This window comes from Anomaloglossus baeobatrachus, chromosome 8 (genome assembly GCF_048569485.1).
Source record: "Anomaloglossus baeobatrachus isolate aAnoBae1 chromosome 8, aAnoBae1.hap1, whole genome shotgun sequence".
NCBI classification, from domain to species: domain Eukaryota; kingdom Metazoa; phylum Chordata; class Amphibia; order Anura; family Aromobatidae; genus Anomaloglossus; species Anomaloglossus baeobatrachus.
Window position 1 is genome coordinate 220,896,779 of NC_134360.1, and position 21,995 is coordinate 220,918,773.

At 40.5% G+C, this 21,995-nt stretch overlaps 1 protein-coding gene across 24 annotated transcripts in view; it reads right to left on the bottom strand.

The window, feature by feature from the left end:
• Nucleotides 1–10,655: 10,655 nt before the first annotated feature.
• Nucleotides 10,656–21,995, bottom strand: part of ADGRL2 (adhesion G protein-coupled receptor L2) — a 278,687-nt gene continuing 267,347 nt past the window's right edge. For 5 of the 24 annotated variants that reach the window (XM_075320235.1, XM_075320232.1, XM_075320233.1 and 2 more), the window contains 5 exons: nucleotides 20,290–20,418; nucleotides 19,825–19,921; nucleotides 16,763–16,891; nucleotides 16,037–16,054; nucleotides 10,656–12,782 (listed from right to left, as the gene is read on the bottom strand). In XM_075320235.1, the coding sequence (XP_075176350.1) occupies nucleotides 12,028–12,782; nucleotides 16,037–16,054; nucleotides 16,763–16,891; nucleotides 19,825–19,921; nucleotides 20,290–20,418 (1,128 nt within the window). In that variant the 3' untranslated portion in view covers nucleotides 10,656–12,027. Of the gene's footprint in view, nucleotides 12,783–13,391; nucleotides 13,431–16,002; nucleotides 16,055–16,460; nucleotides 16,542–16,762; nucleotides 16,892–19,824; nucleotides 19,922–20,289; nucleotides 20,419–21,995 lie in introns of all 24 variants that reach the window. The other 19 variants (XM_075320236.1, XM_075320252.1, XM_075320234.1 and 16 more) reach the window with 11 other exon arrangements.

Genomic DNA, 21,995 nt, shown 5'->3' on the forward strand with positions numbered 1-21,995 from the left:
ATATATATATATATATATATATATATATATATTATAAATATATATAATATATATAATATAAATATATAATATATATAATATATATATATAATATAAATATATATATAATATAAATATATAATATATATATAATATAACTATATATAATATAACTATAACTATATATATAATATAATATATATATATATTATAATATATATATATAGAATATATATAAAAGAAATAAATAAAATGCAATAGAATTTGGGTTCAGAGTTCAGGTGTGAACACAATTTGTGCGAGTATTGCTCTGCTCGGGTACACTCGGTGCTCGGGTATACTCAGTGCTCGGCCCAGTGCGAGCCACTTGCAGTGTTTGATCGGCTCTCACTGGGGGTAACAACAGTGTGATCGGATGTAGTGTGCACCCAACATGAAATAAAAATAATTAAAAAAAAGGAAAAATCCGGCTTACCCGCCTCCGGAAGTGATCTGTTCATGGCTGGCTGCGTGTGCGCGGAGACCTGAACTGCCCAATGAGTGACTTCCATTTGCGTTCAGGTCAAGTCCGGCTGAACCCGCCACACCGAACGTCCACGGATTTGCTGATCTCTAGTTAAAATGAATCATTGTATGATATTTACCGGGTAGCGCAAATCTCTCGTACTGTTCTGTTTGGTGATAATGATACATTGTAAAATATCTGCATCACAGCAGGACTGGTTCTGGGGAGCGTGGAAAAGAATTAAAAACACAGAAAATAGAAATATCAAAGGGTAATTACCTACAAGAATTTATCACTACTGATTCACTAGTGATGAGCGAGCACTAGCATGCTCTGATGGGCGCCACTCGTGTACCTGAGTATATTGGACATCAATCTGGAAGTTAAGCATTGTTCAGGGAAATCTTCTGTCCGAGCGTCCAACTGCTGGTTATGAGTACAGTCCTGGCCAAAAGTTTTGAGAATGCTACAAATATTAATTTTTACAAAGTCTACTGCTTAAGTTTTTCTAATGGCAATTTGCATATACTCCAGAATGTCATAAAGAGTGATCAGCTTAATAGCAATTACTTGCAAAGTCAATATTGGCTAAGAAAATGAACTTTAACCCCCAAAACACATTTCAACATCATTGCATTCCTGCCTTAAAAGGAGCAGCTAACATTGTTTTAGTGATTGTTCCATTAACACAGGTTGTTTCTCTTCAGTTAACCATGGTTATCTCTAAAGAAACACGTGCAGCCATCATTGCTCTGCACAAAAATGGCCTAACAGGGAAGAGTATCGCAGCTACAAAGATTGCACCTCAGTCAACAATCTATCACATCATCAAGAACTTCAAGGAGAGAGCTTCCATTGTTGCCAAAAAGGCTCCAGGGTGCCCAAGAAGGACCAGCAAACGCCAGGACCGCATCTTAAAACTGTTTCAGCTGCGGGATTGGACTACCAGCAGTGCCAAGCTAGCTCAGCAATGGCAGCAGGCTGGTGTGAGTGCTTCTGCACGCACTGTGAGGCGGCGACTGCTTGAGCAAGGCCTGGTTTCAAGGAGGGCAGCAAAGAAGCCACTTCTCTCCAGAAAAAACATCAGGGACCGACTGATATTCTGCAAAGGGTACAGGGAGTGGACTGCTGAGGACTGGGGTAAAGTCATTTTCTCAGATGAATCCCCTTTTCGATTGTTTGGGACATCTGGAAAACAGCTTATTAGGAGAAGAAGAGGTGAGCGCTACCACCAGTCTTGTCTCATGCCAACTGTTAAGCATCCTGAAACCATTCATGTGTGAGGTTGCTTCTGAGCCAAGGGAATCGGCTCACTCACAGTCTTGCCTAATAACACAGCCATGAATAAAGAATGGTACCAGAATGTCCTCCAAGAGCAACTTCTCCCAACTGTCCAAGAGCAGTTTGGCGCCCAACAATGCCTTTTCCAGCATGATGGAGCACCTTGCCATAAAGCAAAGGTGATCACTAAATGGCTCATGGAACAAAACATAGAGATTTTGGGTCCATGGCCTGGAAACTCCCCAGATCCTAATCCTATTGAGAACTTGTGGGCAATCATCAAGAGACGGGCGGACAAACAAAAAACAACAAATTCTGGCAAAATGCAAGCATTGCTTATGCAAGAATGGACAGCTATCAGTCAGGATTTGGTCCAGATGTTGATTGAGAGCATGCCAGGGAGAATTGCAGAGGTCCTGAAGAAGAAGGGTCAACACTGCAAATATTGACTTGCTGCATTAACTCATTCTGTCAATATAACCTTCTGGTCTCATAATATGATTGCAATTATATTTCTGTATGTCATGTAAACATCAGACAAACACAATTAAAAACCAGAGGGCAACAGATCATGTGAAAATATAATTTTGGTGTCATTCTCAAAACTTTTGGCCGTGACTGTACAGAGCACCCGAGCATGGTAGTGCTCGCTCATCACTAGTTACAAGTACCGAGCATGGTAGTGCTCGCTCATCTTTCCTTATGAGTACTGAGCACCCGAGCATGGTAGTGCTCGCTCACCACTAGTTATGAGTACTCAGCACCCGAGCATGGTAGTGCTCGCTCATCACTAGTTACAAGTACCGAGCATGGTAGTGCTCGCTCATCTCTCGTTATGAGTACTGAGCACCCGAGCATGGTAGTGCCTGCTCACCACTAGTTACGAGTACTGAGCATGGTAGTGCTCGCTCATCACCAGTTACGAGTACTGAGCACCAGAGCATGGTAGTGCCCGCTCATCACTAGTTACGAGTATTGAGCACCAGAGCATGGTAGTGCCCGCTCATCACTAGTTACGAGTACTGAGCACCCGAGCATGGTAGTGCCCGCTCATCACTAGTTACGAGTACTGAGCACCCGGAGCATGGTAGTGCCCGCTCATCACTAGTTACGAGTACTGAGCACCCGGAGCATGGTAGTGCCTGCTCATCATTAGTTACGAGTACCGAGCACCCGAGCATGGTAGTGCTCACTCATCACTAGTTACGAGTACCGAGCACCCGAGCATGGTAGTGCTCGCTCATCTAGTTACGATTACAGAGCATGGTAGTGCCCGCTCATCATTAGTTAGGATAGGAGATAACTTGTAGATCAGTGGGTTCCCACTTAGGAGACCCCCATTGATCGCTGGCACCTTTGGCCCCATCAGAACAGAGCAGCAGTGTATAATTTCGTCGGCCGCTCTATTCAACCTAAAAACTGAGAAAAGGAAGTACATCTCTCGCCTTCCTCTGCTGATCCGAGAGAAAATGGATGGAGTGGGGGGGATCAGCTTGTACACTACTGTGCCATTCAGACGGGGGGCCAAAACCACTGGTGATTGGTAGGGGTCTCAATGGCCAATAACCCATGGATCTACTGTACAACATCCTGTAACTGGAGTATCCCTTCAAGGTTTATTGTCCTCTTTGGATAACACCTTTTTATTAGAGGGAAAAAAAAACCCAACAAAAACTATTGAAAGGTTTTCCTAGTACTGGGACCCCCAGTCATCAGATGGGGAGAGGATCCAGTTAGTTCAATGTCCCTGCAGCGCCACCACAGGAGAAATGAGGTATTACACAGTTTGCTTTGAAATCAGTGGTAAATATTTATAATACTAAATGTGCCAGGTCCTCCAGAATGGGGGCTATTCTGCCTAATAGGGCTCCACTATCTTTTCATTCAGAATCCCTAATAGAATATATGCAACCACTCTATAGAAGGCTAGAGAATCCCTTTAAGTCATTCCCTTTTACCATGTAGACGATGTATCGCGCAGATACACAGGAACAGGCCACTGCAGAGTATATTGGCATCTGAACACCCCCTTGTTTTATTTAATACCAGTTTTTATATTTTCCAATTTTCCACCGGCTTATGACTGTGAATATGACAGCCACTGGATTCCCGCCATCCCCTCGTGATAAAACAGCAGCACAGGTCATAGGAAAGTCAACAGTGTACATTACGGCAGATAAATGGCACGGAGACAGGAGATGTTAGGTAGCAAGCGAAAAATCATCATTCCTCGCCATAATATAGTTCCAGCTGCCTCTGTAAACACAAGCAAGATTAATGCTTCTCGACCAAGACGAGAAGGTCACCCCGTCATTTTCCGGGGTGCACTATTACAAGTGATTCAACAAACAAAATGCATTGAAGGCAATCACTACCCGAGGGACTCGACGCGCTATATTCTTATAGAAATGAGTGTTTTGTCGGCAAATCCATGGGAATGCCGGGTGTGCGGCTGCTTAGTAAGAAGATATGACTGGAGCAAACTGAGTTGATTTGTTGGCAGGCTGTGAAAAGAATTCCTTCCGGCTGGTCGGAGGCGAACCTTCATCGAGGTGACCGGCTATGGGATGCGCCGCTGATGTCTGACGGTATATTATACATGTCGGGAAGGAAGAGATGAGCCGCGTGAACTTCGCTTCCTTCTAAGGAAAATCTTTACATCACCGAGAAGTGATTGTATAAACACAAGTGGACGCCCGGCGCAGGCTGGAAGCAGATCGGGATGGAAACACTCACACAGAACAATCGCTGGCACTTTTAATAGAAGCTTTTATATTTTAAGAGGTTTTAAATGGCTTTGAAAAGCCTGAAGATTAAATATTTGGGTTGGAGAATGTTCAAGAAATGAATCCGTCTTTCAGCACGAAGATCGTAAGAATTTACGGCCAGAATGTTGCCTTCTGATCTTCGGTGGAAGGGAAGGGGAAAGTCATGGTTGGTCTGTGCCATGAAGGGACCCTCGGAAGCGTTACAGAGCTGTTCCACTCGTTTGGTATTTATATGTGGTGCAAACAGAGCCTTGAAGTGGAAGAATTACAAAAAAATATATTTTTTTTGCGACCACGCGTGATGCTTTGCAGTATGGAACATAGTTCACACATCTTCACATCTGGGCCGTTCTGCTTCGGTTGTGAAATCTTCTATGGAAATTTCCTTTACTCGGGGAGCAGCTCAAATCCTGTCCACTTCCAAGATACAGGGGTGATATTACCTCTTGCTGACAAATTGTGGCATATGTGATAGTTTAGTCAAGGGCCTAGGTGAATATGCCCAAAAAAGACCCAAAGCCCACACAATAGCACCATTAAATTAGCAAAACTGCAAAAACATTCTTCCCTTTCCAGATTTGGATTAAGAGGTTGGTGGTTGTTGTTGGTGAAGGGCAAAGGACTCAATCACTAACCTAAGATGACCCTCAGGTTTTCTGCACATGGGTGTAATATGGCTCTGTGCAGCCCTCTAGTGGAGGGCCTTTGATGGTGTATCAGAGATATTTGGGGATAGATACTTTGTGCCACCCTACAGAACTGATCATCTGAATGTAAAATGGCTGGTGCTCAGCATACTTTGCTTAAGGTCCCAACAACCAAAAAAAGGAGCCGGCAGCTAAGAAACGTTATCTACAAATACAACTCTCGGAAACAACAATGAGACATGCCATAACCAGGTCCTCGTCAGAGCGGTTCACGCAGATTGTACATGATTCTACAGAACGTCGATGGGTTCTCCTTCAGCCATTATTTTGGGGGTCTGCTTACTAGATGCAATTTATTACCACCATGTCAAATTATAATATATTTCCTCCATAATCTGATGTTGTGGCACCACCGCCCTTGGGTCCTTCCCAATCCTGTGGGAGTGACATCCAATGACTGCCACAGAACATGGGACATCTTACCGGTGACTCCTCAATGGCTGCCATCATCCCTTGACATGTCATGGGCATCTGACTTTAGATAGTTTACAAGAAGAAGTCGCGTGGGATCAACACAATCACAATATATATTACCAATATTTGTACCGAGAAGTAACAGACGACGACTATTCGTATGGCCGTGTCAGATCATTTGGCCGGTTACTCGGTCTTATAATGTAATAGTGTCAAGGTTTGGAGGTGACAAAGACCTGTATGACAATGTTGCTTCTAATGAGGTCTCCATCTTTGTTATTCCGAATCCTGAACAATCAACATTCATCAATCCTATAGTAGAAGTGAAGGTTATTCCTTGGAAAACCTATTGTCTCACAAGAGAAAACTCCAACGGTCTGCTTCATTCACCTCAATCACTGAATATCAATGATTTATTCTATAGATAGAGCCAAGAGATCAATGTCAGCCGCATACATAACGGCGATCCTCTGAAGATGAACACTATTTTCAAGATACCAAGATTAAAAATGTAAAAAAAACAATATTCCCTCTCACCAATCTCCCGCCGTTCCAGTCCGATGCTGCACGGTGCCCCATTTGTCTCCGCTTTCTACTGCTGTGATTACATAGAGACACAAGTGACCTGTAAAACGAAGCCCTTAAAAGTAGAGTTGAGCGGACTGGGAATAATCCGGATCCGGCGGATACGCGGCGGGTTGATAAAGAAGTCCGGATCCGATCCGGAATCCAGCAACATATATGTCAATGGGGAGTGGAACCGGGACGAGAGAGAGTGTGTGTGAGAGTGAGCGAGAACGCCCGGGACCGGATCGAGCACCCGGAATCCCGCGTCCGGGTCGGACTCGGATCTGCCGCTCAAACCGTGCGGATCCGGATTTTGTGCCGATCCGGGTCCGCTCAACACTACTTAAAAGTCTACAGAACAATTCTGCACCTACATAGGTCCCAAGGGAAGAAAACCGTGGCATATCCCAATCCCATAGCTAATGTGTCCCCAAGACGGACACTCAAGCTTCACCATGCAGGGGAGCCCTGAACTCTCCCACTTGTCCTGCTTCATGGGTTTCGGCACCATACAAGTCACTGTTGGCAGCGCAAAGATATTCCACTTAGATTGTCATGCAAATGGCCGATAGTCACTTCTGTTGGCCGCGGTTCCCCCAGAAATGGTGACAACCCCCCCCCCCCCTTTGGCAGATCATACAAAGTGCATTTCTCAGCAAGAGCTGGCGAGAAGCACAAGAGAAAATACCCTCCAGGTTGGGATTAATATGAATCTAGTCCTGGTCCTGAGAAGTGAGTTTACTGGAAAGAAGTACACCTGGTCAACTTTCTTTTTTTTTGCGTCAATACAGCTAAAATAAAGAAAAAAAAAAAACCTTTAAAAGTAGACAACAAGCAGAATATTCCCGTATATCGTGTATGCAGACCACATGCAAATATATTATTGTCACTGGCTACAGAGCTAAAAAAACAAAAAATAAAAAACACCCCCAAAATAACAGTTTTATCTAAAAGTCATCATCCAAGACTGAGGTTTCTAACAAAGTGAATGATGGTTCAAAAAAAACATTGAAGTTTCACCACATTACCGTGACCAGTATTATCTAATATTTCACATACAAAAGATATACATATAAAATGCCTGCAGAATAGTGAGTGCAGCTCTGGAGTATAATACAGGATGGAACTCAGGATCAGTAATGTAATGTATGTACACAGTGAATGCACCAGCAGAATAGTGAGTGCAGCTCTGGGGTATAATACAGGATGTAACTCAGGATCAGTAATGTAATGTATGTACACAGTGACTGCACCAGCAGAATAGTGAGTGCAGCTCTGGAGTATAATACAGGATGTAACTCAGGATCAGTAATGTAATGTATGTACACAGTGACTGTACCAGCAGAATAGTGAGTGCAGCTCTGGAGCATAATACAGGATGGAACTCAGGATCAGTAATGTAATGTATGTACACAGTGACTGCACCAGCAGAATAGTGAGTGCAGCTCTGGAGTATAATACAGGATGTAACTCAGGATCAGTAATGTAATGTATGTACACAGTGACTGCACCAGCAGAATAGTGAGTGCAGCTCTGGAGTATAATACAGGATGTAACTCAGGATCAGTAATGTAATGTATGTACACAGTGACTGCACCAGCAGAATAGTGAGTGCAGCTCTGGAGTATAATACAGGATGTAACTCAGGATCAGTAATGTAATGTATGTACACAGTGACTGCACCAGCAGAATAGTGAGTGCAGCTCTGGAGTATAATACAGGATGTAACTCAGGACCAGTAATGTAATGTATGTACACAGTGCATGCACCAGCAGAATAGTGAGTGCAGCTCTGGGGTATAATACAGGATGTAACTCAGGATCAGTAATGTAATGTATGTACACAGTGAATGCACCAGCAGAATAGTAAGTGCAGCTCTGGAGTATAATACAGGATGTAACTCAGGATCAGTAATGTATGTACACAGTGACTGTACCAGCAGAATAGTGAGTTTAGCTCTGGAGTATAATACAGGAGGTAACTCAGGATCAGTAATGTATGTCCACAGTGACTGCACCAGCAGAATAGTGAGTGCAGCTCTGGGGTATAATACAGGATGTAACTCAGGATCAGTAATGTAATGTATGTACAAAGTGAATGCACCAGCAGAATAGTGAGCGCAGCTCTGGAGTATAATACAGGAGGTAACTCAGGATCAGTAATGTAATGTATGTACACAGTGACTGCACCAGCAGAATAGTGAGTGCAGCTCTGGAGTATAATACAGGAGGTAACTCAGTAATATCTTGTCTTAACGTGATACAATGTATATGTCGATTATCTTTATGAAGAAATATTTTCCAGCTGCAGAGATCTGGGCTATGTTGCTTGAAATCTTGAAGTCTTCTGAGGTCTGAGAGTTTTTTCACCTTTCTGACTTGAGTCTTTCTATCATGCAGGTCGTCCGGTCACTTTTGCTATAGTAGAGAACATAACAGGAAATATCACAACTCACGCAGATCATGCGGAAAATAAAGCCAAAATGACACAGTTTGTAGAATATTTAGGGAAGCCAAAAAAACACAAACAAATCTAACGCCCCAACATTCACAGCAAATATTAAAAGGGTTTCCAGGGAAGCTGAACATGTCATGAGCAGGATCCCCTCGTGCTTCAGAGTGACCGCTCCAGGCTGCACTTAGTTCGGGCATTATGTTTTTTTCCCATAGAAGACTCAAGTGGAAAGAGGTCTTCTTGTTTATTTGAAGGACCTTAACGGGAGAGGAGAGGATGAAGTTGTTTTTTGACATATAGTCTATTGTGGTCTGGACTCTACATCATGAAGAAAGTCGGAAGAAGCATTTACTGTGCCTATAAACCAAAGAAGTGTTATAAGATTTGATATTAAGGGCTCATCCTTGGGGTTCACCACCAATGTGTGATCAAAAGGAGTCATTTGGAGAATCTCCGGAGCATCTTCTGCTCTGACCACCACTATAGGTGATTCCCATCAAGTAATTTAGGCTGAGCTGCAGGATCCGGAGCATTGGCAATGAATGTGTCATTACAGTAGGACTCTGGCAGCCACAGCGGCCTCTTCCTCCCAGGAGTGGACCACCATTTCACCAAACATACATGGTCATCGCTCTGATGGTTTATGAGTCATAACACCAGTGATGAGCGGGAACTACCATGCTCAGGTGCTCTTAAATACTGATGAGCGGGCACTACCATGGCTTGGTACTCGTAACTAGTGATGAGCGAACACTACCATGCTCAGTACTCGTAACTAGTGATGAGCGAACACTACCATGCTCTGGTGCTCGGTACTCGTAACTAGTGATGAGCGGGCACTACCATGCTCTGGTGCTCGGTACTCGTAACTAGTGATGAGCGAACACTACCATGCTCGGGTGCTCAGCTCTTGTAACTAGTGATGAGCGAACACTACCATGCTCAGGTGCTCTGTACTCGTAACTAGTGATGAGCGGGCACTACCATGCTCAGGTGCCCTGTACTAGTAACTAGTGATGAGCGGGCACTACCATGCTCAGGTGCTCTGTACTCGTAACTAGTGATGAGCGAGCATTACCATGCTCAGGTGCTCTGTACTCGTAACTAGTGATGAGCGAACACTACCATGCTCGGGTGCAGCTGGCCATTCGGATGGGCTCGACTCATGTACAGAGTATAATGGAAGTCATTGGAAAACTTGAGCATTTCTCTGGAAGATCTTTCATTATACTCGGCAGGTACACGAGTTGAGCCCGTCCGAGTGTCTGACTGCTGGTTACGAGTACCGAGCATGGTAGTGTTCGCTCATCACTAGTTATGAGTACTGAGCACCCGAGCATGGTAGTGTCCGCTCATCACTAGTTACGAGTACTGAGCACCCGAGCATGGTAGTGCTCACTCATCACTAGTTACGAGTACTGGGCACCTGAGCATGGTAGTGCCCGTTCATCACTAGTTACGAGTACTGAGCACCCGAGCATGGTAGTGCCCGCTCATCATTAGTTACGAGTACTGAGCACCCGAGCATGGTAGTGCCCGCTCATCACTAGTTACGAGTACAGAGCACCCGAGCATGGTAGTGTCCGCTCATCACTAGTTACGAGTACTGGGCACCTGAGCATGGTAGTGTCCGCTCATCACTAGTTACGAGTACTGGGCACCTGAGCATGGTAGTGTCCGCTCATCACTAGTTACGAGTACTGGGCACCCAAATATCGTAGTACTTGCATATAAATATATATTCTTTTGATGGAATATTTCATGAAAAAATTACAGTGAAATAAAAGGGTTTATACACAACAAAAGTACTCCAAAACTTTAGTAAATTTAGCACAAGTAACAGATGGAAGACTTTCATTACAAAAGTAAAGAGGTTTTATTGTCAAGTATGCTAATTTCTCACTATCCCTACAGTAAGTCAACAAAGGACTCTGGGAACAGCCTGCTTCAACCCTACAAACCATAAAAACAGCAGTAGCATTTTTGAAAAAAAAATTCACATTTATTTACTGTCAAACAGGTGTTAATCTTTACATTGGATATTAGTGATGGGCTCTTATCAACAGCTGAAGTTAAAAAGAAAGAAAAAAGAAAAAAAAAAAAAGGAAAAATGAAAATTTTCACTGAAAATGTACACATTGCTTTAATTATAAAATAAATTAATGGCTAAACATAGGCAGAAAAATCATGGAGTAATATTCCAGACTGTGACTTAAAAAATATATATATTTATATAGGTCGGGCACCGCTTATTTCAGAATTTATAGAATTCGCTTGTGCCAAGAATCCCTGTTCGATAATTTGCCAGATTTACCAAATTTGTGCAATTAACGGCAACATTGGCTCCTGAATATACAATAAAGGCTCTTTAAAAAAAATGCATTTGGCATCAAATAAAAAAAACAAAAAACAAAAAAAAACAAATGAAATATTGACGTGGACTAAAATTATGGAAAAAAAAATGCAATAATGAATTAGAATTGCCTCATTTAATACCACATTAAACAAGCGCCTATAAAAACAAACAAAAAAAAAAAAACTAAAACCGCTTTGTGCAATCGAGATTTTTCACAATATTTTGTCAATTTCAAAAAAGGATTTCATCGACATTTCAAGTTGGACACAAATGTATTTCACCCTAGCAATAGAACAAAATATAATTTATTTTGCCATTATTTTTCCATGATAACAGTTCATTGTACAGTTGAGAAAACATATGAAATAAGGCCAGTGGCTTGATTGCTAGTGGTTAGACATTTTTTTTTTAATTTTTGCCTTAATGGAAAGGATCTGCAGTGACCTGCAAAGCAGGAGGAAAAATAACACGAAAAAAAAAATAAAATAAAAAAATAAAAAATAAAAAAAACATCCTGCAGACTGCTCAGAAACAGTATGGTACAGTAAATGGATCCCACAGGATTTCGGAGCCTACATCTTGTATATAATACAATGCAGGCCTCACAAAATGGCAACCATATTTACAGATCAGGTTCTGGAGCTGCTGCAGCAAACGGGGCTTAATTTGCCGATGTATTAATTTTCCTCCAAAAAGTCTTTATTCAGCAGCAGATATTTTAAATACCATGTCGGTACCTCTTTGCTTTGTAACAAATAATCTTAGTATACTCTGTGTATATACAAAGTTTTTTTTTTTTTGTTTTCGCTTTTTTTTTTATTTTTAATTTATTAAAAAAAAATTCACAGAACTGAAAAATGTCCATCACTTTCCTACACAATGGAGAGTTGTGAGTCCTTACTAGTCTGCCGATCACAAATAAGGTGGCCTCAGTCGAAGAAATTTGAGTCTTTTAATACCTGCAAGAGCCGTTTGTACTCCTAGAAGCGCTTTTTATTAAAGACTTGTGACTAACTGCATTTGTCCTTCCCTGACATCTCCTTCGGGGACGCAGCCTTCTTTGTTTATGGGGATGATATAACCATCGCTGTTGCCCCTGCTTATCTGGTAGTACATTTGAAGATGGTGTCCAGCTCCAAGATTTGGCATGCTTTTATAATAAACGTCCTCGTTTTCACTCTTCCTAGAGGGCGATAAATCCTCTTCGACGTCGGGGCTGCTCTCTGGGTAAGGAGAGTCCCGTAAGTTGGGCATACTTGTGTAGAGGGAGTCTCTATTTGGGGATTGAAGATTGTCATCGGCTTCGGCGGTCAACTGTGACACGTAGCTGTCCGTTCCTTCGGTCTTCACTTTCTTCTGTGGGTGGTACAGAAGAGAGTGAGTCCGTTGAGGAATAAGTGGCGCTTCGAGCTCTTTGTGGTGAAGTTCCAGCCCGGGGTTGTCTCCGTGCATTAAAGAGGAAGCATCAGCTACTATGGCGTCGTCTTCGCTGCTGCTTCCCCCAATGATCGTTTTGACAGGCAGGGTTCTCTCCAAATTGTGGTTCTTGCTACTACACCGCAGGTTGTTGTGCACTAGTTCTGAAATGATCATTTTCTCAAATGCCGTGTCATTCAGACTTAGTCCACAGTCCACAACTTGCACTCCGTCACCGTAGTCCCCGTTCCGTAGAGAGTAGCTGTTGTTAAAGTTACCATTTAGCGGTAGAGTATCCATGGCACTTGAATCCCTGACATGGTTCAGTGAATGTCCTGAAAGAAAGCGGAAGAAGAAAAATAGGCACAATTTAGGGGACATTTAGTTAAAACGGCCAGGCATTATAGCTACGAAAAATGTTTAATGTCGTCTAGGACAACGTTTTTGGATCCAAAAATTTCTCGGCTCCTTTTGTCCTCCCATTAATACCAAAGTGAGCACCACATTGAGTCAATGTAGCGCATGGAACATAGTAAAGATTTGGATTTTAATTATTTAAGACTGATCATTTCCCCCTAATTTATTTATTTTAAATATTCCAGAATCTAAATTTGTCCTAAACAACACTAAATTAAAAAAGAATATATAGATATAAAAAAAATAAACAGATACATAAAAATCAAAAGGCAAATGTACAACATAAACCAACAAACTGGCAAGCAACTAAAGTTAACGATGTCTCTAATGTTTCCCTTTATCTGGGGTGCAAAAAATAAATAAAAAAAAAAAAAAAAGAAAAAGAATAAAGAATGGAGAATGGACAAGTACACGGACGTCATGAGAAACAAAGGACAGCCACCTTTCACACAAGAGACAACGAGGTCCCACAAGCATCATCCACGACATGACGGAGCAGGTGGAAATGACTCACTGTGCACACTCACATTATGTCTGTCTGCTCAGCCTATCTGGGCTAAGTGTAGCTGATGTATAAAAGAAAGTAAAACGATTTATTGCAACAAGATGGATTGTTTCTCAGCAACTTATTCAGAGCAAGGGTTCAGCAAATAAGATTACTAGCAAAAAAGAAACAGATTTTTGGTTTCTGGTTCATGTTGACTACTATTCTAATCTGCCAGCATTGGCTCCGGCCTTCTAGAAGTCAAGAGTTTGCCGGCAGCCCCGGTTGTTGCATCAGTCACAGAGATACTGCGGAATGAACCCACACCGGATAATTAAAGTGTTAAAGGCTCAGGGTGAGCGTTGGGCACCAAGGTCAAAATGCAGAAATGCCAGGAATTTCTGTAAGCATGGTTCACAGAAATTAACCAAATAAATACTGGATGTAGTAATGAGAAGACGTCTCTGCCATGCTTTCTCATGTACGAAACTGGCAAAAAGTCTAGTGGGCATGTGAGCGGAATGGTCTCCTTATGGAAAGAAACATGCTCTGGGGTTGTAGACAAAAAATGATGAATGGTAAACATTAATTTTATGAATACAATAAAAGGAAAAAGAAGTAATGGAGTAAAAAGTACAGATCGGAACGGATGGATACCACGTGACCAAGAAAAATATGAAGAAGACAAAAGTGATCATTTTTCTTATTATTTATATATATATTTTTTTAAAGATTTTGCAAACAGCCTGCCCACCGTGAAGCTAATGCATTTTATGCACGGCTTGGAGGAGAATGGAGCAATGGGGGGCGGCTGCACAATGACCATGCTTAAGGCTGCAGCCCATGGACAAGGCCTTGAATCTAAAATGCAACCTGGTCGGAGTGAAAAAAGAATGTAGCATCCCAAATAGTTTATTTTTTCATTTTAAGATCATTTTTATTTTTTTTTAATTTTAAGATCATTTTTTTCTTGTCTTATACATTTTTTTTAGGTTATTCCAAGACAATATTGGAGCAACAAGTGTTAAGAAAATAGACGAGACCGGTCATCACCTCCACATTTTATCAAATCTCAAGAAAAAGCCTCCACTATAACGTTTCGAGGCTGAAATCCCACAAACATCGGCAAAAAATATTGCACAATTTCTAAGTTTACTGATGTATAAAAATCACTCTGTTACATAATAACAATTAGAAATCAAAAATTTGACTTTTGTTCCCAACTTTTTATTCTCGTATCACATTTAGGAATGCTACAGAAAACTTTTCGGATCTTAAACCAACTTGCATTTTAGTTGTGTTTTTTTTTCCCCATTTTTTATTTTGGTCTTTTGATGACGTCTATATATTTTGGTTCAGAGATGACTTCACTGTGATATGAGAAACTTGATCATAAAGAATAGAATCGACTAAAACCAAAAGTAAATTCTGTAATAAAAAGGAAAATATTCTGCACCGTGCAGATTGGAAAGTGCAAAAGTAATGGCTGAGTCAATGAGTGTTGCTGAACAGGCTTTTAGTGGAAAAATTGGATAAATTCCATAGGATTTTTTGGGGGTTTAAATTGAAAATTGAGAATTTCACTCAAAAAAGCTAAACTGCATATAAATCGAATAGAATATTTTTTATTTTTTTTTGTTAATTTAATTTTTTTTTTTTAGTTTCCTCAGTACACATAATGTTGGTTTATAAATGACTTGGTGACAAAATGTAGAATTGGTGAAGGAAGGTTGAACTAGATGGACCTAGGTCTTTTATCAACCTATGTAAGGGTACTTTCACACATCCAGTTTTTGCCATGCGGCACAATCCGTCAGATTCCGGATGGTGCCGGATCAGTTTTTTTCGTCAAACACTTGTATTAGTGCCGGATTGAGCCTTGCGTTTCATCCGGTGTTGGTCCGGCGGCTGGGAAGGACACAGCATGCAGTGTTTTTGGGCTGCGGCAAAAAAACAGACTGCACTGGATATGACGCTGTGTTTTATAATGGAATCCTATGGGCGCCGGATCCGTTGTCATCCGTCATATGCCGGAATCCGGCACCGGTTTCCGTTTTTTGAAACTGAACATGCTCAGTATCAAAACTGATCCGTCAGAAAACGGAAGAAACGGATGGAAAAAACTGATGCAACGGATCAATGCATCAGTTTTTTTGCCGCGTTGTGCCTGATGCCAAAAAACTGATGTGTGAAAGTAGCCTAACTATGCAAAAAAAATAACATTTGTACCCCAGTAGTGAAGAGTGCGGAGGGGGAATAGGCCTCGGGTGCTTATCCACACCATGTTAACTGCTCCTCTCATTTGGGGAGGATTTTTTTCCGGTTTGTGACCATGTATTTCCTTAGCCTGTAGCAAGCTTTTGTGGGAATGTAGGAATGTTAAGCAAATAAAACATTTCTGCTTGACAGCACTCCTTTTAAAAAAAAATAACAAAAAAACAGCAAATTATTTCAGCATTGCCAATTTATTACCAACTAAGTTTGCAGTAAATCCATTGCTGTTATCCAAATGTAGACAAAAATTGAATTTGGAAATTGATATGACTAAGACTATAGATTGTGAACCACTTGCCCGCTGAGTCTAGGTCATGATTGAGAATTCGAGATTTATGTTTTAAATGTGCCTGTTTAAAAACCATGCTGAAAAAATTTACATTTGATAGGCAAAGTTAAGTTTTACTCCCATACTTGTCTCTCTGTAGTTCGCTAGAGGAAAGCATAAAAAAACAAAAAAAAAAAAGAAAATAAAAAAATAAAACAAACGAGAGAACAGAAAGGACAGACTAACGTTAAAATCGAAATTGTTACACGCTTTAACAATTAGCAGAACGGATGAGAAATAATCACCTTCTATATAGCAATATATAACACACACTAAACAGTAACACAACTACACAGGTGTACTAATACTAATAAAAGATACTATATATATATATAAAAAAAATAAAAATTGTCAGAAATTGGTGTAGGTTTATAGACCGGCATGAAGCTGCACTATACTATAGTCTGCGCCGGTGAATTTTGCACAAAGCTTCAAACACAATGTGCAAAAAAACTAAATCTATTCTATAAGATAAACTTCCGGAAAGCCCAGTATGATAGAGAGCTGTACCTCTACGGGAAAAATATCTTGATGGTGGACTCTTGGACCTTCAGTGTCAGTCCTGAAATAGTATATTAAGATTTATGCCACCTGTGTTAAAAACATGGATAATTATAGGTAAATACCGGTAACAACACTATATTATAGTGCAGGTTTTTTGTTTTGTTTTTTTTTTTTTGGTTTTAAGGCCGGCAAAGACAGCGCTGCATATCTGTTAATACTTAGGAGAGAGAAAGAACTGCAGGTCTATAAAGTTTTTATCTGAAGGAACGTAGTGAGCGACAGAATGAATGAATTAAGTAGAAGCACACCTGGTGGGTTAAACACAGGAGCAGTAGGGGTATTACATACAACAGTTTCGGCGAGAAGTGTGTTATAGGGGTTGTTAGTGCCGTGGGGTCGAAGAAGAGGGTTTGTTAGTAGATAATTGCCAGTCATTCCTAAGATAAAGAAAAAAATAAAAAAAATAAAACAAAAACATCAGTTTTCATGTGACGTCGAGAAGCACAAACAGCGTTCTAATCCCCCCAAAAACTAAAAATATTACATCTAATGTTGAAAAGCACCAACAGCCATCTAGTCCCCAAAAAATAAAATCATCAGTTTTCATCTAATTTCGAGAAGCACAAACAGCCTACTATTCCCCCAAAAAATAAAAACAAAAGCATCGGTTTTCATCTAATTTCGAGAAGCACAAACAGCCTTCTATCCCCCCAAAAAAATAAAACAAAAACATCAGTTTTCATCCAATGTCGAGAAGCAAAAAACAGCCCTCTAGCCCCCAAAAAATAAAACAAAAACATGTTTTTATCTAACAAGCATCCATAGAAGTAGAAAGCCACGGGACATCCAGTGAGTTTTCCAGTGAGTGCTTTTATTTTAATTCCACGACGGCAGTTTCGTACCTCTTGGGACTTCGATGGGTCCAGGACCCGTCGAAGTACCAAGAGGTACGAAACGGCCGTCGTCCCTAAGAGACCTGTACCTGGTTCTCTGCCTGCTCTTTTAATGCACTCATGGAATTAAAATAAAAGCTCTTTTGGGAAACTCACTGGATGTGCCGTGGGGTTTCTACTCCTATGGATGCTTGTACACTTCATCTGCCTTCTTTCCACATGCACCTGAGACCCATACAACGGAAGGATCTGACCAGCTCACTCCTCCCTGGCACCGTAAAGAGCTCAGCAAGGTAGTGCAGAACCGCATTCTTGTTTGTTGAAATGTTTTTATCTAACGTGGAGAAGCACAAACAGCCCTCTATCCCCCTCCAAAAAAATAAAAAAAATAAATAAAATAAAATACATGGGAAAAAATAAATAAATAAATGGGCATAGGTGTTGATGAGTGACTGTGCTTGTCAAATAAAAATAAGGGCTTAAACTCCAACAGCTAATTTGTAAGAGAAAATGGAGCATTGTGGCAAAGTTCTGCTAATTCACAGGTGCTCGCAAAAAAAAAATCCCTAAAGTAAACACCATCCAAGAGTGACATTTAATAATTTACACAGAATTACTGTCAGACAAGAAGGGTAATTAAAGGCATGGAAATTGACGTAATGCTTCAAGATGCTGCAGCTAGGAAAAAAAAAAATACTGAAACCTTTTATTTCTTTTTTTTTCTGCCAGTGATGAGGGAATTCTATCTTTAATGAATATTTTAGCGCTAAGATAGTCCCTAATGGAAACATCTGTGTTAATAAAGAAATGGATGGCAAAAATATAAAGGGAAAAAAAAAGAAACAAATATGGAGAAAGCAAGATATAATTTGCCAAAAAGGGCACTGCATTATGCAAAGGAGACATGCTGCGAGAGGCGGACAAATTCCAAGCAAATGTTTAAACACAAATAAAACCGGAAAGAAAATAACAAAAACACACACAAAACAGATTCCAACACATCTCCAAGAACAATTTCAATTGTCGGCTGTTAAAAAAAATGAGGATTGGGCCGATCGAAGGCAAATACTTACATAAAACAAAAGCAAAGTAAGAGGATATAACTACAGAAAAATTATACAGCACAGTGCGCAGGATCGCGGATTTTCCGGAGATTACGGGAAGTTATCAATCAAAACTACCAATATGTTTAGATGTTATCAAACATAAAAATCTAATATTGATTTACACAGTATGGGTAAAGGTTTATACACTTTTTAAATACAACATACAAAATAGGGCAAAGACTCAACTTTTTAAAGAGTATCTGGCGGTTGCAGTAAAAACATTTTTTTACGGGAGTAAATGTCGGGGTTTTCCTGAATCTAGCCTGGATTTTCTTTTGTTCATGCTCCTCTCCGTTTCTGAGATATGGGTCCCTCTTCCATACGTGTAAATATATTGTTATAGTCAAGTGGGTGTGGTCCACAACTCTTTGTAGGCAACTTCTTGAGGTCCATGCCCACTTGGCTAAATAGACTAGAATTATATACTGGAAAGAGGGAGTCACTTCTCAGGAATGAAGAGGAGCAGGAAAAGAAGAAAAACATCGTCGGATTCAGAAGAACTGTGGCATTTACACCAGTTAAATAAAATATATATATATATATATATATATATATATATATATATATATATATATATATATATATATATTTATTTATATTATCTTTAAAGGCTGATAATAAAGAAAAAGAAAGAAAGTCTTTAATAACAATTGCCCAATAAACATCAAGCTACAATGTCGGTCAACTTGCTACTGTAAATTATTTTGACCGCTGTGTTACAAGTCAGGGTGGAGGAGCAAAATATGATTTTTAGCCCTCTCTAACTCATTAATGTTTCAACACACTCGGTTGACTCGCCCCACCTGGTTTAAGGTACAGGGGAGTCAAACGCTTTCTGGAGACGTGATGTTGAGAAAACGAAGGATAGAAGGACAAAGAATGTCCTGGTCCGTTTGTCTGTCCTCATGGAAGATAAGCGGCCACATGAGTGACATTCTCCCGATGTGACTGTTTGCCTAAATAATGGAGGGGAGGGGGGGGGTCAGGAGATATTGGTGTTGGCCAAACACGCATTCAGTCAACAGCTAATGAAGAGGTCTCTCGCTCTCTCTCACATATATATATTATATAATTTATTTTTTATTTATATATATTTTTTTCTAGCTATAGAGAGACCAAAGGTCACATTGTAGCCAGGTGTTGGAACTAGGTGATGACTAACAGTTTCTCTACCACAATTTTATTTCTCTCTATTGGTCTCAATTTTGTCCACCAAAGTTGTACACAGTGGCCAACACCATAATGCAGAAAAGCTAACACAAAACCGCATGAAAGTACAACACTCCGGAAGTTCCCGATTTACCAGTCAATTATCAACAAGAGTGACATGCATTAAAGTAACGGAGGACGCAAAGGAGTGAGAGTAATTACCTTGGTTGAGTGTGGATGTGCTGTTTATGTCACCTGAGATAAAGGAAGATTCGGATTGCTTCCTCACTGTGTCATTCCACATTCTTCTTATCCGACTCTGTTGGCAAAAACAAAAAGAGTGCATTTTTCGGCCCTTTATTTTTGTGTTGCATAGTGCACAATTAGGCAGCTGAGAATATTCATTCTAAGGCAATTACATTTATTGCACGTAAAGCCAAGCTGTATTCTAAGTGATTATTAAGGAATAGGATGAGGGTGAGGGTGGGGAATATTCTATAAATCAAAAAGACCAGCAGCAAGTATCTAAAAAGGGACTCAATTCGGGAAAAACGACGGGAGAAAGAAAACCTGCATTTGCAGTCTAGATCACTGTAATGAGGAGACAATTAGTGTATCTGAACTGTGAGTCTCTAAAGGGTTGCTATAAATAAGGTTAATTAAAAACGCTGTCAACTTCTTTGTTACCTGGGTGCCAGAGGAATATCGAGCGCTGGTTCTTGCAGTTGAAGCTTTTACCACGCTGTGAGGGCTTTCGGTTGGAAGACCACCACAGCAGTAAGTGTGCCTGAAACACTTGCTGTACTCCTTACGTACCTGCGAAAGGAATACACTTTTAAAACAAGGTAGAAATAGCATGAAAGCGAAACGCCGGTCCTTTCATGTAGCGTTTTTTAATGGGTTTGTTTATTCGGCCATTGATTTACTGCAGTAGAGTCAACAAAAGTAGCAGCTGACATTCTTCGAGAACTTAATTAGCATCTGTCTTGTGTAGCCGCTCTCCAGGGTCATAATGAAATATAAAAGTTTCTTTCATTAGCTAAACTTTTGACTGAACTGGAATTCAAAGGATCACAGCAAAGCTACTTTAAGGCTGTTGGCACCGGCCTGAAATTATTATGGTTATTTCCACCATAGAAAGACATCCCGATTATAAAATTACAATTCAAATTAATACACATCATGAAAAATTAAGTTAAAGGGCAACAAGATTAATAGAAGAGCTAGAAATATAAGTAAAAGTAAGCAATTAACATCTAAAAATAACGTTCTGTACACATCTGCAAATTGGGGTCGGTCCGCAGCCTCCGACACAGGTCGCTGGATAAAATAGTAAAGCATGGGGCAGTACGCAAACTGATAAAATGCAAGATCCCACGATGAAAACCTAAAATACTGTATTATGTCTGACCCTATTAAACTCCTCTGTTCTCTTGATTGGTAGGGGTCTGACCACCGGGACCCCCTAATTTTCAAATGATCACAATAACCGATGTGCCCTGACCCAAAGTTGGTAGGAATGGTGAAGAGAAGCTCCGAGAATTATCTGGTCATCATCACACATCATATAGACTTGGAGACGTAGATAATTAGCTGGGCTTGTACCATCATCGATGAGGCATTTTTAGGGGAAGACGGGTCAATCCCTACTTTACACAACACAAAGAAGAGCTTCATAGCAGCATAATCTCTGATCTTCGACTGGTTGCATCATCAAATAGAGCACACACACATTCTGCAGCTCGTGGACCCCTATCCGTAAGTAAATAATAATGATCTCCAGGCCTGAGAAGTGGTGGGTCATCATGCGACCACTGTCTTATTTCTACTTCTGCTCATGTGCCAACTGGTGTCTGTAATTTTTCTTGTTGAGTCAATGGCTGTGACATCAAATTATATCATGACCATTAAAAAGCGTCTCCTACTGAATTTGTGTGTGTACTGGACTAAAGTACGACACATGTGCAAATCAGTAAGATTTTTGTCAATTTCTCAAGAGCACATGTGGGTGCCAGAACTCTGCCTGCTGGGTTTGGTAGAAAGCGATTACTGGAAACCACAAATAGAGCAAGAAAATAAGTGGGCTGGTGGAAACAAGATGAAAAACAGAAGAAAAGTAGAGTTGGAAAAAAAAATTGATGTGGGGTTCTTTTATAATCCAAAGCAGCAGGATTAGCAGCATTTCAAAAATTGGTCTTCAGATCAGGTAACCCCTCTGACCCCAATTATTAGCTTTTGGAGACCAAATGGGTCAAAACTATTAAAAAAAAAAATGACCAAAACGAGTCTGTAGTAACTGAAACTTTGACGTAATCAAACACGATCGTAAAAAGAAAAAAAAGTCGAATGCCATGACTTCTGTGGAGCATCAAGTTCCTTGGTGCAAATTATTT